Raw genomic sequence first — 17,698 nt, 5'->3', positions numbered from 1 at the left:
AAGGACCAAGTGGATAGAAAAATAAGACACTTTAATCTTGCCTTTCCTTATTTGCCAGATAAACAGCAACCATTGACCAATGGAAAGAGGAATGCTCTTGAATGTCTCTCATTCATTAGAGTGACTCCTTCAATTGAATTATTCTATTTATTATATAACAATGTGTATAACCCACAGAAGCTTGCTAGTCAATTTTTTTTTTGGGGGGGGGAGACCCTCCTAAACCAGTTAAATTGTATCTTGGCTACAAGAAAGTATTGTGAAATAATGGAACAAAAATGTTATTTTAATAAGAAGCTCTCTACATTTCTTTCTTTTATGTTGTGTCACCAAGAGGCTAATCATTTTAGCAAGAATAACCCTAAATGAAATCAGACAAAATAATTCAGATTGAAATTCACATGATAGTCACAGAAAATTCAGATTAAAGGAATGTTAATAATAGGGTAATATAAAAGGCTTTAACCTTCAAATTTAGATTTTTAAAAATATTTTCTCCTGTTTTCCCTCCCAGTGTTTGCCTTTTCAAACAGCTATGCATTGCTTGTAATCGCAAGATCTCTCCAAGGTGTTGGTTCATCTTGTTCTTCTGTAGCTGGTAGGTTTCTAACATGTACATCAGTATAGGGTCTATAGCTGTTTATTCTTCTCTTTACTAAGGATTTGATCAAATTGCAAACCATTTTAGTGTTTATATCTTTATATCTTTATCTTTATATGTATATTATATTTTAGTGTTTATATCTTTATATAATTAAATGAGTCCAGGCGGTGGGTTGCTTCCAGTTCAGCCCGATTCTGTGAATTGGCAGTACTGGTGGCAGGAGGCTCCGCCCACCCACCCAGAACACTTCTGTGCATGCGCAGAAGTGTGTGCGTGCGAGCATGCACACAGCAGTAGCAAAGGGTTTTAGAACTCACTACTGATGAGGCCTCTAATTATAAACAGCTTTGAATTTCTTAAGAATGTTTACAATATTTTCTTCTACTTTTAAAAACTTTAAAATCATTTTTCAGATTTAATATGTTCTGTGCCGTTTAGAACAGTGTTTCCCAACCTTGGCAACTTGAAGCTATTTGGACTTCAACTCCCAGAATTCCCCAGCCAGCAAAAGCTGGCTGGGGAATTCTGGGAGTTGAAGTCCAAATAGCTTCAAGTTGCCAAGGTTGGGAAACACTGATTTAGAATGTGTAGTTAATTGCAGTCATCCTAGATTCCTAGAATTTTTCAGATTATTGAGATTTCAAACTTATATCCATTCTCCTTTCATGCATGCCACTTTCTGGTAAATGGTTGCAAAGAAAGGGGTAAGTTAAAGGGGGAGCGGGGGAGACATCTATTCCTTTTGTATTAAAGGCCCCATTGCCTTAAAGAAGCAGAGTTGAAGAGACTTCTCACCCCTCCCTCCCTGATCTTAAGAGATTTTCCAAAGGACACTTTATTGGATGTGTGAAGATAAATGTTTCATAGGTGATTGCTCATATCTTAGTGTAATTTCCTGTCTGTTGAAAACAAGCCTCGTGTTTTTTATTTGGCTTTTCTTTTTATGCAGGGATGGGTATGCTAGCCAGCGTCTATACCGATGATGAAGAAAGAGGCAATGCAATGGGGATTGCCTTGGGAGGCTTGGCCTTGGGGGTATTAGGTCAGTATGACAATGTTCCCCGGATCAGTTACGACCACTATTGAGCCAAACATTAATGCTGCTAAGTGAAACATTTATCAAGTGAGTTTGTCCCATTTTACAACTCTTCTTGCCACAGTTGTTAAGTGACTCATTGCATTTATTAAATTAGTAACACGGTTGTTAAGTGAATCTGGATTTCCCCATTGCCTTTGCTTGTCAGAAGGTCACAAAAGGCAATCACATGACTCTGGGACACTTCAACCATCATAAATATGAACCAATTGTCAAGCATCTGAATTTTGATCACATGGCCATGAGAAAGTTGCAATGGTTGTAAGTGTGAAAAGCCATCGTAATTCCCTCTTTTTGGTTTCAGTGTCACTTTGAACGGTCACTAAATGAACTGTATTAAGTTGCAGTATTCCTGTATGCAATTTTAGAAATTTCATAGGCTGCTTTTTCAATCAACAGTGCAACTTTAAAGCCAAACTTCTTACTCCCAACTAAATGCATATGTGATTAGTCCCTCAAGCTATGATTTTTTTTACTCTTACATTACAGTCACTGCCAATTAATGCATAAATACCAACATCTGAGTAAACCTACACAGGAATATACTATTAAATAAATTATTTGACCCAGAATTATTTTGTTGGCTTATCAAAGAATTGTACATACTGTATATACACACAGAGAGAAGATAGCAATAGCAATAGCACTTAGACTTACTGTATTATTCAGAGTATAAGATGCACCTTTTTCCTCCCTAAAAGAGGCTGATAATTTGGGTGTGTCTTATACATTGAATGTAGCTTCCCCACTTCCCCAGCCCTAACTAGCTGCTAATGATCTTCCCAGCTCTTACCTTGCAGGCTCTTTCATTGTTTCTCTCTGCGAAGAATGTTTTCCAAGTCCTAAGTCTTTGCAGGGTTTTTTAATTGCTCTAACTTGGTCCGAATAAGTTTCTTTCCAGCCCTAATCATGTGCTAACAACGTTCCCAGCTCTTACCAGATTGCAAACTCTGTCATTGTTACTCTCGGAAAGAATGTTTTTGAAGCCCTAACTCTTTCCAAGGTTTTTTCATTGCTCCAACCTGCTCTGAATAAGTTTCTTTCCAGCCCTAACCAGGGGCTAACAATGTTCCCAGCTCTTACTGGCTTGCAAGCTCTTTTATTGCTACTCTCTGAATAAAGTTTTTTTAAAGCCCTAACCAGGGGATAAAATAATGTCCTGAAGCTGACCAGACCAAGATTGCTAGCCAGATGAATACCTGTTAAGCAGATCCTTTTCCCTATTTTCATTCCAAAAAACTAATGTACGTCTTATATTCCGGTGCGTCATATACTCTGAAAAATACGGTATTTTTATTTTATTTTTTTTTATTTTTTATTTTTTATTTTTTATTTTTTATTCATTCATTCATTCATTCATTCATTTATTTATTTATTTATTTATTTATTTATTAGATTTGTATGCCGCCCCTCTCCGTAGACTCAGGGCGGTTCACATATAAAACTTCACAATGCTTTACAGGTCTCTCTAAGCAGTTCATAGAGTCACCACATATGTGTTCTTATCTATGTATGTTAAGCATTGATGCTATGTGTTTTTTTAATGTATGTTTTTAAATCGGAAAAAAATTATACCCAAAGAGTCAGCATATTGCCCCCAACAATCTGGATCTTCATTTTACCAACCTTGGAAAAAAGGAAGACTGAGTCAACCTTGAGCCAGTCAGAATCAAACTCCTCGAGTGAACAGTGAGTTAGCTTGCAGTACTGCATTCTGTACCACCACGGCTCTTAAACTGATACAGAGTACTGTGAAGGACGTTTTGATTCCTGGCGAGTGCCTTGACAAGTCAGTTTCCTGGAACATTTTCAGAAGTGGTTTGCCATTGCCTTTTTCTCAGGCAGAGAAGGAGTACCTGGCCCAACGTTGCCTAACTAACTTTGTGCCTAAGGTGGGACTAGAATTCTCTTTCTAGCCTTGGGCCTTAATTATTACACCAAACTGACTCTGAGTTGCCAATATACTGAATATGTAATTGTGCCTCCTTTCTGTTTTGTAGCTTTAGATACTTAATGAGTAGCAAAGCAATAGTTGCTTAGACATTCTTGAATTTTTATCATATTCTGCTATATTTGATATATACCGGTAATTGAAAAAAATGTATGGAGTAGGCAAGTATTTCTGTGAACAGATACATGTCCCAAATAATTCAGTAAAATGATCTTTTTTTATCCCCTTGCAATCAATTGAATATTGAAAATAAATTGTGCATTAAAAACTGTCCGATGCAGGATAATTATCTAAAAATAAAATGGAATAGACCAAATTGGGCGTTGGAGAGAAGCAGATAGAAGAAAAATCAAGGTTGAAAATGGACCAAAATGGACCAAATGGCTGTGGAGAAAAAACCCCAAGTATATTCCCTTTGAATCCCTTTAGTGCCTCTGAATGTAGCTGGCTGTTCCATTTAAGCCCCTTCCCCTATTCCATCATCACATGAGCCAGAACACAGCTATTTTAAGCTGTTGGGAAGAATTCCTGATGTCATGGTCCTGCATGCTTTCTCTACTTTGTCTGAAGTTGAAACTTCCCCTATTAGAAGGAAAACCAAAAGTCTTTATCAACAGAAAAGCAGAAAAAACTCCCTTTTAAAATGTCAAAGGGATTTTCTGATACACGCAAGGCACAGGTTAAATGCAATCCAATTTCTCACCCAGTAACTGGGAAATTGAGTTCAATTCCAAAGTCCAGAAAGTCCACACACAGTCTTGAACAGGGAAACAGCAAAACCACGATCTTGATGAAACTATGAATCAGATAAACTTCCACAAGTCTAAACCAGCACGCTGCTCTTTTTATCTGTAGCACTAATTACAGCAGTCCCACCCAACCACAGGTGGCCTCACTTATTTCCTGTAATAATCCTTCAGTTGTTCTCTTCTATGCATCACTCTCCGCATGCGTGGGTCTGTCATAAGTTCTTGTTCAGAATCCAGGGATGATAAGGAAGATTGATCTCCTCCTGGGCTGTCTGCCAAACTCCCCTCTTCCCTGTCACTCACACTTCCTTGGTCAGAGGAGATTTCGTCGTCAGATTCTATCGAGAGCAAAACAGGCCTGTGGCATGTGGATGTTTCCCCCACATCCACCTCCACATTCCTTGGGGCAGTAGCTGGGCCAGAGCTTACCACAACACCTTTTATGCCGCCCAATCCTACAGGACGCAGGGTGGCTTAAAACAATAAAAAACAATACAATAGTATAATAATAAAAAAGAGGTTGAACATGAACAGTAGATTAAAACCCCATTATAACCCCAACAAACCCATTATAAAAACCCAAAAAACCAATCTAACAACATACATACCAGCCAAACATAATTCAGGCACATTTGATGTTAGAATTCACAGCCCCCAGGCCTGTGGACAAAACCAGGTCTTGAAAGCTTTTCAAAAGGCCAGTAGCGTGGGAGCAGTGTGAACATCGGGGGGAGGAGTTGGTTTCATAGAGCCGGGATGGCAAGAGAAAAGGCTCTCCTCCGCGGTCTCGCCAACCTACATTATAATAATAATAATAATAATTTATTAGATTTGTATGCTGCCCCTCTCAGAGCACTCGGAACGGCAATATCCAATGTACAAATCTAATGTTAAAAGAATTAAAAACCCTTATTATAAAAAACAAACACACAACCTAACAGACCATAAATAAAAAAACCTAGTAGCTAAGGGGCATATCAGTTTCCCCATACCTAGTGACATAGGTGGGTTTTCAGGAGCTTTCGAAAGGCAAGGAGGGTGGGGGCGGTTCTAATCTCTGGGGGGAGTTGATTCCAGAGGGCCGACGGGACCTGGAGGAGGACGCATCTGTGCTTCTGGGAGGTATGTGGCAGAAGATGGTCCCGTAAATAGTCAGGCCCTAAGCCATGTAGGGTTAAGTTTTGAAATGAGGTTTTAATTTAAATGGCAAACACAATATTTATCTGTCTATAGAATTGTCTTTCATCGTTGCTGATATTTGGCGATATATCTTACTAGAATCTAAATATTTACTAAGAAAAGTCACTTTGGTCTGGTTTTTCCTAGTGGGTCCACCTTTTGGAAGTGTGTTGTATGAATTTGTTGGAAAGGCAGCCCCATTCCTGGTGTTAGCAGCATTGACTCTTTTTGATGGAGGTAAGTCAAAGAACAGGTAATCCTCAATTTAAGACCAAAACTGAGCTCAAAATTTCCATTGCTAATTGAGGTACTTGTTAAGTAAATTGTACTCCATTTTACAACTTTTCTTGTACAGTTGTTAAGTGAATCATCGTAATTGTTAAGTTAGCAACACAGTTAGTGAATCTAGCCTTCGCTTAGCTTGTCAGAGGGTTGCAAAAGGCGATCACATGATCCTGAGACACCTGCAACCGTCATAAATATGAGTCAGCTTTCAAGTGTCTGAATTTTGACCACATGACCCTGGAGATGCTGCAATGGTCATGCATGTGGAAAAAGCGGCCATAAGTCATTTTTTCAGTGCCGTTGTAACTTTGAACGGTCACTACATGAACTGTTGTAAGTTTAGGACTACCTGTAGTGTCATGGTTCCATATACTGTATATATTGAATCACCCTGGTATACCCAATTATGGGAGAAGCTTAATGCTTCTCGGCCCAACCCAGGGCCATTTCCAAGGCAGTTAATTAATTTATTCATAGCCGAAATACTATATTCTGTATGTGTCACATATTTTTGCTGAATTTGAAAATTAAGGGAGAGTAGAATAGATTTATTTAGATAGATCTATCTAATAGATCCATCCTATTATTAGATAATACAGAATTCTACCAGATGTGGAAAAGATGGTATAACTGGGTTGACCAAAAAAAATATTTAAAACTTTAAACAATTACATTGCAGTCAAATATGTTGTTTCCTAGCAATCTTGTTACCTTTGTTATTTTTTAATCATAAAATACTGGATACAAGAGTAAAATATACATGGCCAAGATTCTTGTAAAAATATGAATATAGTAAATAACAGTGAAAGCTGTAGTAACAATGCCAACCTGCAGGCTGGCAAATATATGTTTTGTTTTATTTATTTATTTTCTGTTTTTTTTTAGTTCTTTCTTTTTTGTGTATTGTGTGTATTGCTGTATTGTTTTCTTTTCTCTGCATTGTATTTGTCCTGTCTTTGTTTTAGTGTAAATAATTAATAAAAACTATTTTAAAAGATATATCGTAGTCTCCCTTAATTTTCAAATTCAGCAAAAACCTATACCCAATGAAGGGCTACCAAATTTTTACTACCATACTGTGGGCGTGGCTTATGCAGGACACCCTGCATTTTCTTTCAATATCTTTCAGTGCAAAATGGGTGCTCTGGGGTGGAGCTCCATTTTTGCTACCCCTCTGCGTCCGTCCCCTGGTCCGGGCAGTAGCTCACCTCTGCCTATACACGTGGAAATCTACAAATATATATATTTATGTGTGTATGGGTTTGTGAGTGTATTGCTCAAAAAAAAATAAAGGGAACACTCAAATAACACATCATAGATCAGAATGAATGAACTATTCCATTTGCACAACAGCATGTGAAATTGATTGACAATCAGTGTTGGTTTCTAAGGGGACAGTTTAATTTCACAGAAGTTTAATAATAATAATAATAATAATAATAATTTATTAGATTTGTATGCCGCCCCTCTCTGCAGACTCCAGGCGGCTCACAGCAATAATAATAACAATGTGCAATGTAACAAATCTAATATATAAAAGAAAGTATCTAAAAACCCGACATTTAAAAACCATGCAACAGAAACATACCATACATAAAACTATATGTATGTTTGATTTACTTGGAGTTATATTGTGTTGTTTAAGTGTTCCCTTTATTTTTTTGAACAGTGTGTGTGTGTGTGTGTATAATAGTGTTATAATTTAATTACAACCTATAGAGTAAAATAACCCTTTTTTGTTTTGTTTGCAGCAATACAATTGCTAATTTTACAGCCATCTAAGATACAGCCAGAAGTAAGTACTTCAGATAACTTTTTAAAAAAATGTTGTCTTTTGTTGTTGTTAGTTGTGTCCAATCCATCTTGGACAAAGTTCCCCCAGGCCTTCCTGTCCTCTACCATCCTCTGTGGTCCATTTAGGTTCATGCCTGCTGCTTCAATGACTTCATCCAGTCACCTCATTCCCTGTCATCCCATTCTTCTTTTGCCCTCAATCTTTCTCAGCATTAGGCTCTTTTCCAGTGAGTCCTTTCTTCTACATCCTATTTCACGTTTTATAAAACTGTTTATTTTTAATTATTATTTTAACAGAGTCAAAAAGGAGCATCATTACTGACCCTATTGAGAGATCCATACATTCTTATTGCTGCAGGTATTTTTGTATTTTACCTAGTTGCATTTTAAAAATATGTGGTTGTTTTTGAATTTGACAAGTCAGTTGAAAAATGAAATTAAAAAAATATTTCAGCATTAAAAACCAGACACCCTCTATTACCTTCAATGCTATTCCTTCTTTTCTTCCTCTTTCTCCCTCTTCATCTTCTTCGTTTCCTTCTCCTCCATGGATAAGTTCTGGGTTACAGCTAATCATTATTTTTACTTTTGGAGTGTTAGTGATATTTCAAGCCTTTTTTTTTTGTTTAAAAAAATAAAATTATCTTTGGTAAATTCAAGTGGAATTGGGTTTAGGGCATTTAGTAAGTGGCAAGAGAATTATTTATCCTAATTAGGAATCACAAAGAAAATTCCACATCCCAGGTAGCAAAGTTTATGCAACAAAGCTTTACAGAACCATTTATTAATTTCTGTATGTGGTTGTCAGATTCAGTATAGCATTATTTTTTCTTTGGTATTTCTTAATAAGAAGTTTAGTGATATGTATTTCCTTAACTACCTGGTTTCTGATTTTTTTCTCTTACAGCGTTTAGCACTGGTTAAATTCTTTTTGCATTTTTAATTTTTAACCCCTCCTTTGCCCCAGATATTATCTTTGGGTTTCTTCAGTTCAATATCCTAGAACTCATTATTTCTTCACAATTATCTTTTTGGTTTATACTTTTTGTTTTCACGATGTTGTTACTGTTGTGCAGTTTTCTTCCACATGATCTGAAGAAGTGTCAGTAATCTACCCTTAGCTTTTTTTATGGAGATTCTTTTGCAGCTGTAGAGTATACATGTATATTTTAAGTGGAGTGAATGAAAATAACAACATTACCTTGTTGCATAGAATTTGCATCTAAATTGCTAGGCCACTTGAACAATAGGACATTCAAAACCATTGTACCACTTACTAAATAATTAGAAAAGGTCTCACAACTACAGCCATGATACAATACACAATTATGTCTTTTCAAAGTATACTAAACTGAAATTGTATATCACTGTGTTTGTCAAATACTACCTGAAAAGTTGTTGAATTAATGCTTTTGTGTGTTGATTTACATGCAGCTGGCCTCTTGACAAGTGCTCTTTAGTTAGAAAAACTAGGCTGGAAAATGACAATAGTGGAGAACTTTAAAAAAATGGGAGAGATGATTAGACCTACTTGAATATCATTTTAGTTAAAGGAACATATTTCTTTTGAGAAGAAATATTCATTAATCTTAATTGTAACCTAAAGTCTCCTTATTTTATCTTATATGCTGTGAGCCGAGCCGAGTCCTCAGAGAATTATACTATTTTCTGTATTTTATCTTAGGATGGATATATGTTTATCCCAGGCATGTTTAAATTCAGTTACTGTGGTTTTATCTACCACGTCTGCTGGAAGTGTGTTCCAAGGATCTACTACTCTATTATTTTACTGAAAGAGTAGTAGATCCTTGGAACACACTTCCAGCAGACGTGGTAGATAAAACCACAGTAACTGAATTTAAACATGCCTGGGATAAACATATATCCATCCTAAGATAAAATACAGAAAATAGTATAAGGGCAGACTAGATGGACCATGGGGTCTTTTTCTGCCGTCAGACTTCTATGTTTCTATGAAGGGTGGCATCCAAATCCAAATCCATAAATAAATGAATTTATAACTAACTAACTAACTAACTAACTAACTAACTAACTAACTAACTAACTAACTAACTAACTAACTAAATAAATAAATAAATAAATAAATAAATAAATAAATATTCCCTTGGTATTAAACTTAAGATATACCTTCTTTTAGCATATTTCTTATGTGGAATTTTATTAGATATGCATACCTGGGATGGCTTAAACCACTGGTTGAGTATATGAACGGATGCCTGCACCCCCAGTAATAATTCATAGCTCTTCCAAGACTTTTCCAGTGATTTCCTTCTATCTTTTTCATATTTTTTTATTGTCTTCCCTTTTTCTTTTGTTCAATCTTGTCACATAAATACGAGTTTAATCTACGTAACTAAAGTATGTAAGTTTCTGTTTGCTGATCATTAACTTGGAGATTGGTCCAGGACCAATTAATAGATTCTTTCCTGCACTTTTGGGTGGTAATCCCTAGGAGGGGAATTATATTGCATGGCAATAATTACTCTTAGACTGATTTTAAATAATAATTAGGTGCCAAAAATATAACTCTTTAACCCCAAGCTGTAAATCATTGAAGCATGAGTGCAATGTGGCAATGCCACAACTCTTTCTTCCTGTGATTTGGTTCTCTTTTTAGTAGCTTTATAATTTAATTATATGCGAAGCATTTTGCTTCAAAGTTGATTGCTAAATCAAGCAAACCTCCACTTGTGGATTGTTTTGGGATTTGTTTAGCAAACTACATTCCCCTTAAACCATATTTATTCCAGTGAAAACTAAATTCTATTTCTCCTGTTCTGTGGGAAGAAATGAGGTGTTTGAGATTGGAATAAAACCATCAGTTTTTCCATCGGATTCATGTTTGTACATTAATCATAAAGTTTAATTTTCAATTTTCATCTAATTTAGACTGAGCTGTAGTGTTATTTGCTCTTGAGTAGTTTTATCTTTATAGAAACAGCACAAGATGAGAGAATTGGATAGCTCAGATAGATGCATGAGCATATATTTAGAGATAACAAAATATTATGAAATGAAAATTCTTCAGATATGTACTCGGGGATTAAATTTATTACCTGAGTGAACAAGTAAGTTTAATTCTAGCTATATCGGCTATTTATTTAACATTAGTGAATCAAATGCAATATGATTGAGATTGCAAATATATACAGTGTATGAACAGAACTTTGTCAGACATTGGATTAAGTTAATTGGAGAGGCTATAGTATTACAGATGATGCTTCATTTCCGCTCCACAAAAATGTGCTTAGTATGTCAATGTATAGCATTTAATTATAGCACTTTAAATTATATTTGCAGGGCTTTTGATGTTTGCAGCTGTGTTGATGTCAATTCACGTCATTTTACATTAACATTATTTTAAACATATTTATAAAAATAAAAATGGCCAAAGTCTTACATTATAAAATCTTGTGAGAGGTTTGCAATCTCACTGGACAGTGGTACTTTTCTGCAAATATATATCAGAACTTGAAAAGGCCAAGATGTTTTTTTCCAAGTTGTAATATCTTTGGTACAACATCATCATCTTTGTAAGAAACGAATTAGATTCTTGTTCTTTGCCCTTAGGCAAAGCACATCAAGGTTTTAGATACCCTAAATAGAAAGCCTAATACAATGTGGCATGTTTGAACAAAGAATGACAGCAGTGGTCATTTTATTGTTGAACTGTGTGATAAGAGAGCCTTTTCCTGGGCAAATTTATGTATAGCTAAGAAATACTAGACAAAGTGTAAAATCATTGCAAGCTGCATTTGCAGTTAAGTTTTTATTTTTATCAAAATGGTTTAAACTGCTTTAAAAGTCATTCAGTACATGTGTGGCATAAGACCAAGTTTCAGAATCTGAAGATTTTCATGTAAAAACTCCATAATTATTCCATAATGTACTGTAAGAGAAATGGCAGCACATTTGATATAGTATGTTTGAATTTACTTGTAGGGAATGTGACCACTGTTTTATTTTGTGATAAGTAATCCACAAAACTTGATCTCCCCCCCCCTTCTTGTGCTCATTCTCAAGTGTTGTATCAAATAAAATTTCAATCTGAAAACTGAAAATATTAGAAATACACATTATATTAAAACAAATATGCATGTTATCACTGAGTCGGTAATAGCAAAATTATTTGTATTAAAAGTTCTGCATTGTCTCTGTTAGATTTAAAACATTTTCTAAATATCATAACAAATATCATCTTTGACATATTATACTGCTTATTGTCTCATTTTTGAAAAAGTGGAACTTTTATGAAATTACATGATTAAATGTTTTCCCCTTATCCTAGCAATTGAAATATAATCATTGTTGTACATTTGACAACCAACTCTTCAAATTGTATTTGTTCGTGTCAATGTAGCTCTTTCCATCTATTGATTAGAATTTAAGTGAAATAATTCCAGAAATCTATTTTCCATCTCTTTTCAAGGAGCAATATGTTTTGCAAATATGGCAATTGCTATGCTCGAACCAGCTTTACCCATTTGGATGATGGAGACAATGTGTTCAAGCAAATGGCAACTGGGTAAATTGCAACTAAATCTTAGCTATTTTATTTTTGATCCTAAGTGTATGCGATTGCCTTGTCAGAATTGTTAATCATGGATGTTCAGTTTTTGTTTTTGAAATCTGTATTTAGCTAATAGAATGATTATCAGACTTATAGTACCTTATCCATTATGCATCAGAAAGCATCAGGCTGTGCAGAATTTCAGAAGACTGCCTTGATTCATCAGATGCCTAAGGAAAGTAGATATTTGTGGATACATTTGAGTAAAAGCAGTGCCTTTTACAATGCTTTGTAATTCCATGCTTAGGAGAGGTGATTGGTTATGGTGCTTCATTATGGTGACTGAGCTGCTGTTTATGACCCACAGAAATAGATAACATTGAATTATATTTGCCAAATTATATATACAACAGTATATCTCAACTTCTGCAAGTGTTGCCTAAGTGCCAAAGGAAAGAACTGGATGAATTTTCTTTGGGCTTTTTCCCTCTCACCTGAACTAGCCTATTTTCTTCCTCAATCTTCCCCCCCCCTGGATTCTCATTTACATCAAACATGGTTCTAGTTTGTTCAGTGTTCAAAGGTTATACAGACAAATAGAGACAGGCTAATTGCAGAGTAACTCTGTCCACAACCTGAAGTTCAATCCTAACTGACTCAAGGTTGCCTCAGCCTTCCATACTTCTAAAGTCAGTAAAATGAGGTCCCCAATTCTTGGGGGGCAATATACTGACATTTGTAAACTGCTTAGAGAGAGTGCTATAAAGCACAGTGGAGTGGTATATAATTGTGATGGCGAACCCATGGCACGTGTGGACCCATATCGGAGGGCACGCGAGATTTTATTTATTTTATTTATTTGTTTTGTCCAATACACAATAATACACAATATGGGTTATGGAGGATATAATCAGGTAGAATGTATTAAAGGGGGAATAGAGGAGAAAATAAAGGAGTGAAATATAACTATGAGAGAATAGCAGAAAAAGATATAGATATAGAGGAGAAGATATAGGAGATATAGGAGAGACAATAGGACAGGGGATGGTAGGCACTCTGGTGCACTTATGTATGCCCCTTACTGACCTCTTAGGAACTTGTTGAGGTCAACCGTGGGTAGTCTAAGGGTAAAGTGTTAGGGGTTAGGGGATGATACTACAGAGTCCGGTAGTGAATTTCACGCTTCAACCACTCGATTACTACAGTTGTATTTTTTTACAGTCAAGTTTGGAATGGTTAATATTAAGCTTGTATCTGTTGTGGGCTCTTGTGTTGTTGTGGTTGAAGCTGAAGTAGTCTTTGACAGGCAGGACGTTGCAGCATATGACCTTGTGGGCAATACTTAGATCATGTTTGAGGCGTCTTAGTTCTAAGCTTTCTAGACCCAGGATTGTAAGTCTATTTTCGTAGGGTGTTCTGTTACGGGTAGAGGAGTGAAGAACTCTTCTGGTGAAGTATTTCTGGACATTTTTGAGGGTATTAATCTCAGAAATGCGGTATGGGTTCCAAACAGATGAGCTGTATTCTATGATGGGTCTGGCGAAAGTTTTATAAGCTCCGGTAAGTAGTGTGAGATTGCCATGTTTTGCCATGTTTCACCTCCAGCGTGCATGTGCGTGCTGGCCACCTGATTTTCGGCCTTGTGAAAGGCTGTTTTGTTATCTGTACACTTCATGGAAGCTTCCCTGAAGCCCTGGAGGCCAAAAAATCCCCCAACAGACAAACCAGAAGCTTCAGAAAACGCACTTTCGGTTTGCCGTTGTGCTGTGTTTTGCACTCCAGAGAGTTCAGGGAAGCTTCCTGAAGCACCTGAGTTAAAAAAAAAGCACAATGGGTAAACTGGAAGTGCATTTTCTGAACTTCCAGTTTGCCTGTTGTGCTGTTTCTTGCACTCCAGAGCTTTAGGAAGCTTCCCTGAAGTCTCTGGAGTGCAAAAAAACAGAACAACGGCAAACCGAAAGTGCATTTTTCAAAACTTCTGGTTTGCCCATTTTAGCATTTTTTTTCACCTACCAGCCTTCGGAAAGGCCTGTTCGCATGCATGGGGGGCAGCATGGGGTGTGTGTGTGTTGCACATGCATGGAGGGGAGGGGCATGGGCACATGCATGCATATTAGTACACACCCCTTTTGGCATGCGAACCAAAAAAGGTTTGCCATCTCTGTATATAAGTTTAAGTGCTATTGCTATTGCTACGTAATTGTTTTCCAAAATCCCATTAGCTTGAAAGGTATGTACAGGGAAACTAACACTGTGATATTATAACTACAAAGTGAAGGGGATAGTTTCTTACTTGCATAGATGCCAAATGTAATTGCATTATAGCTACAATTTCCTATCTGTTCTGCAGCATGTATGCTAAAATTAGTCAGCTGGACTCTAAAAAACATGTCCTTATTGAAGACTTTTTAATAAATTTAGTAATGGGATAATAGGATTTACCAGTTTATGGACTACTATTTAGAAAATTAGGAATAAATGATCAGTTTTCTAAATGGAGGCAACTAAAACATTAAATCCTGCCCCCCCCCGTTTTATTTATATAACAATCAATTTTCATCAGTGTGCATTCTGAATACAATTATGTTTAGATAGTAATATTTATACATCTTCATTATATTTAATCATCATCATATTAATAATATAATAACATTCTAATATAACTGTAGTACTTAACATTTAACATCATATTCTTTAACAGCTCTCATCTATGCCATTCCCTTTACACAGTGGGGTGGGGGGAGAGTATTTAGTCAGCCATCAATTGTGCAAGTTCTCCCACTTAAAAAGATGAGAGAGGCCTGTAATTGACATCAGAGGTAGACCTAAACTATGAGAGACAAAATGAGAAAACAAATCCAGAAAATCACATTGACTGATTTGGAAAGAATTTATTTGCAAATTATGGTGGAAAATAAGTATTTGGTCACCTACAAACAAGCAAGATTTCTGGCTCTCACAGACCTGTGACTTCTTCTTTAAGAGGCTCCTCTGTCCTCCACTCGTTACCTGTAGTAATGGCACCTGTTTGAACTTGTTATCAGTATAAAAGAGACATATCCACAACCTCAAACAGTCACACTCCAAACTCCACTATGGTGAAGACCAAAGAGCTGTTGAAGAAACAAAATTGTAGCCCTGCACCAGGCTGGGAAGACTGAATCTGCAATAGGCAAGCAGCTTGGTGTGAAGAAATTAACTCTTGGAGCAATAATTAGAAAATTGAAGACATCAGATCACTGATAATCTTCCTTGATCTGGGGCTCTGCACAAGATCTCACCCCAAGGGTCAAAATTATGACAAGAATGGTGAGCAAAAATCTCAAAACCACATGGGGGTGGGGGGGACCAACATAACAAAGGCTACCACCAGTAACACACTATGCTGCCAGGGACTCAGATCCTGCAATGCCAGACATGCCCCTCTGCTTAAGCCAGTACGTGTCTTGGCCCATCTGAAGTTTGCTAAAGAGCATTTGGATAATCCACATTTGGGTAGAGATCATTTGGATGAGTATTGGGAGAATGTCATATGGTCAAATGAAACCAAAGTAGAACTGTTTGGTAGAAACACAACTAGTCATATTTGGAGGAGAAAGAATTGTGAGTTGCATCCAAATTAGTCTTAAGGACAGAGCTTGCATTGAACAATTGATCAGATGTCAAAGTGCTTTTTCCAATTTCAGAAATATGAGGAATGCAAAGAACAAATCTGACTTGATTTAAATGTAGATATCTGTAGTAGTCAGAAATAGTTTGTGGGTTCACAGATTTCCTTAATTAATCACTCAATTAAGATGTTGATTGCATGCAACAAGAATACTAGGCATCATTATAAAAAGGATTAGCTTTTTCAGAGGTGCTGCGTTCAATCTACATATTTATTGAGTTATTGACCATATTGTTAATGTATGTGCAGAGTATTCCTTGTTTACCAAGGTTGTGCACACACAGAAACGTTTATATTGAGATCAGTTGTGAATAATTACTCAGCCACATACAGTTACACTAACTTGAATTAATGTTTACTTTAAGAATTAGCATGTTCAGATAAACAGTCCAAAATCATATACATAATAGTCAGAATAACAATCCGAATATTACCAAGTACACAGTCTTTCTTACCAGTTGTCTTTGTCATAATCAGTAAACAAAGATTTCAAGCATAAACACGTTTTAACTGTAATACATAACTACAATACAGAGCATGCAGAGAATTGCAGAACAAACCTAACAGTGAGTAGCCATATAAAGAGAAACTTGCGGCAGTTTGCAACACCTCAGCAAATTAGACATAGCTTAGTTTATATTTTGCCAACCCAACTTCTTTTGGAAAGAGTCCTAACGCATATGATATGGTCTAGTGAATTCTTGACGTGAGGAATTATATGACTATGCACGATAAGGTGACTGAAAGAATAATACTGAGAAATTGAAAAAGTGCTAATATTCCAGATACCATAGGTTTGCATCAAATTTATTTGTTTGTTTGTTTATTTATTTGATTTGATTTGTATGCCGCCCCTCTCCATAGACTCGGGGCGGCTAACAACAGTAATAAAAACAGCATATAACAATCCAATATTAAAGCAGTTAAAAACCCTTATTATAAAACCAAACATACAGACAGACAGACATACCATGCATAAAATTGTAAAGACCTAGGGGAAAAAGTATCTCAGTTCCCCCATGCCTGGTGGCAGAGGTGGGTTTTAAGAAGCTTACAAAAGGCAAGGAGGGTGGGGGCATTCTAATCTCTGGGGGGAGTTGGTTCCAGAGGGCCGGGGCCGGCACAGAGAAGGCTCTTCTCTTGGGTCCCGTCAAGCGACATTGTTTAGTTGACGGGACCCGGAGAAGACCCACTCTGCGGGACCTAACTGGTCGCTGGGATTTGTGCAGCAGAAGGCGGTCCCTGAGATAATCTGGTCCGGTGCCATGAAGGGCTTTATAGGTCATAACCAACACTTTGAATTGTGACCGGAAACTGATCGGCAACCAATGCAGACTGCGGAGTATTGGTGTAACATGGGCATATTTGGGAAATCCCATGATTGCTCTCGCAGCTGCATTCTGCACGACCTGAAGTTTCCGAACACTTTTCAAAGGTAGCCCCGTGTAGAGAGCATTACAGTAGTCAAGCTTCAAGGTGATGAGGGCATGAGTGACTGTGAGCAGTGACTCCCGGTCCAAATAGGGCCGCAACTGGTGCACCAGGCGAACCTGGGCAAACGCCCCCCTCGCCACAGCTGAAAGATGTTTCATACATTCTTGAAAAGATAATATTGGTTATCCTAAACTAAAAATGAAGCAATGTGTTCTCCCTTTTGACATAGGTGTTATTGCAATAATATTTTGTATCTGATTATAACACCATATGTTATATTTGCAAACCAGTGACTAACTATAATATATAAAGTGGAATATGTGCAGTTTCTCCCCACTCCCTCCCCCTTTTAATCATTTTCATTTGTATAGATTATTCAGTTTAAATTTATTAAAGCTGTATATC

At 36.7% G+C, this 17,698-nt stretch overlaps 1 protein-coding gene across 2 annotated transcripts in view; it reads left to right on the top strand.

The window, feature by feature from the left end:
- SLC18A2 (solute carrier family 18 member A2) overlaps positions 1-17,698 on the top strand; it is a 50,355-nt gene that overhangs the window by 17,802 nt on the left and 14,855 nt on the right. Inside the window, exons 5-10 of one of the 2 annotated variants that reach the window (XM_070752639.1) lie at positions 515-598; positions 1,554-1,646; positions 5,727-5,816; positions 7,616-7,659; positions 7,956-8,016; positions 12,109-12,204. In XM_070752639.1, coding sequence (XP_070608740.1) covers positions 515-598; positions 1,554-1,646; positions 5,727-5,816; positions 7,616-7,659; positions 7,956-8,016; positions 12,109-12,204 — 468 coding nt within the window. The remainder of the gene's footprint in view (positions 1-514; positions 599-1,553; positions 1,647-5,726; positions 5,817-7,615; positions 7,660-7,955; positions 8,017-12,108; positions 12,205-17,698) is intronic. The other variant, XM_070752640.1, reaches the window with a different exon arrangement.

The sequence above is a fragment of the Erythrolamprus reginae genome, chromosome 5, assembly GCF_031021105.1.
Source record: "Erythrolamprus reginae isolate rEryReg1 chromosome 5, rEryReg1.hap1, whole genome shotgun sequence".
NCBI lineage: Eukaryota > Metazoa > Chordata > Lepidosauria > Squamata > Dipsadidae > Erythrolamprus > Erythrolamprus reginae.
Note: the sequence above shows the minus strand (reverse complement) of the source record. Positions and strands in the feature narration are given on the sequence as shown.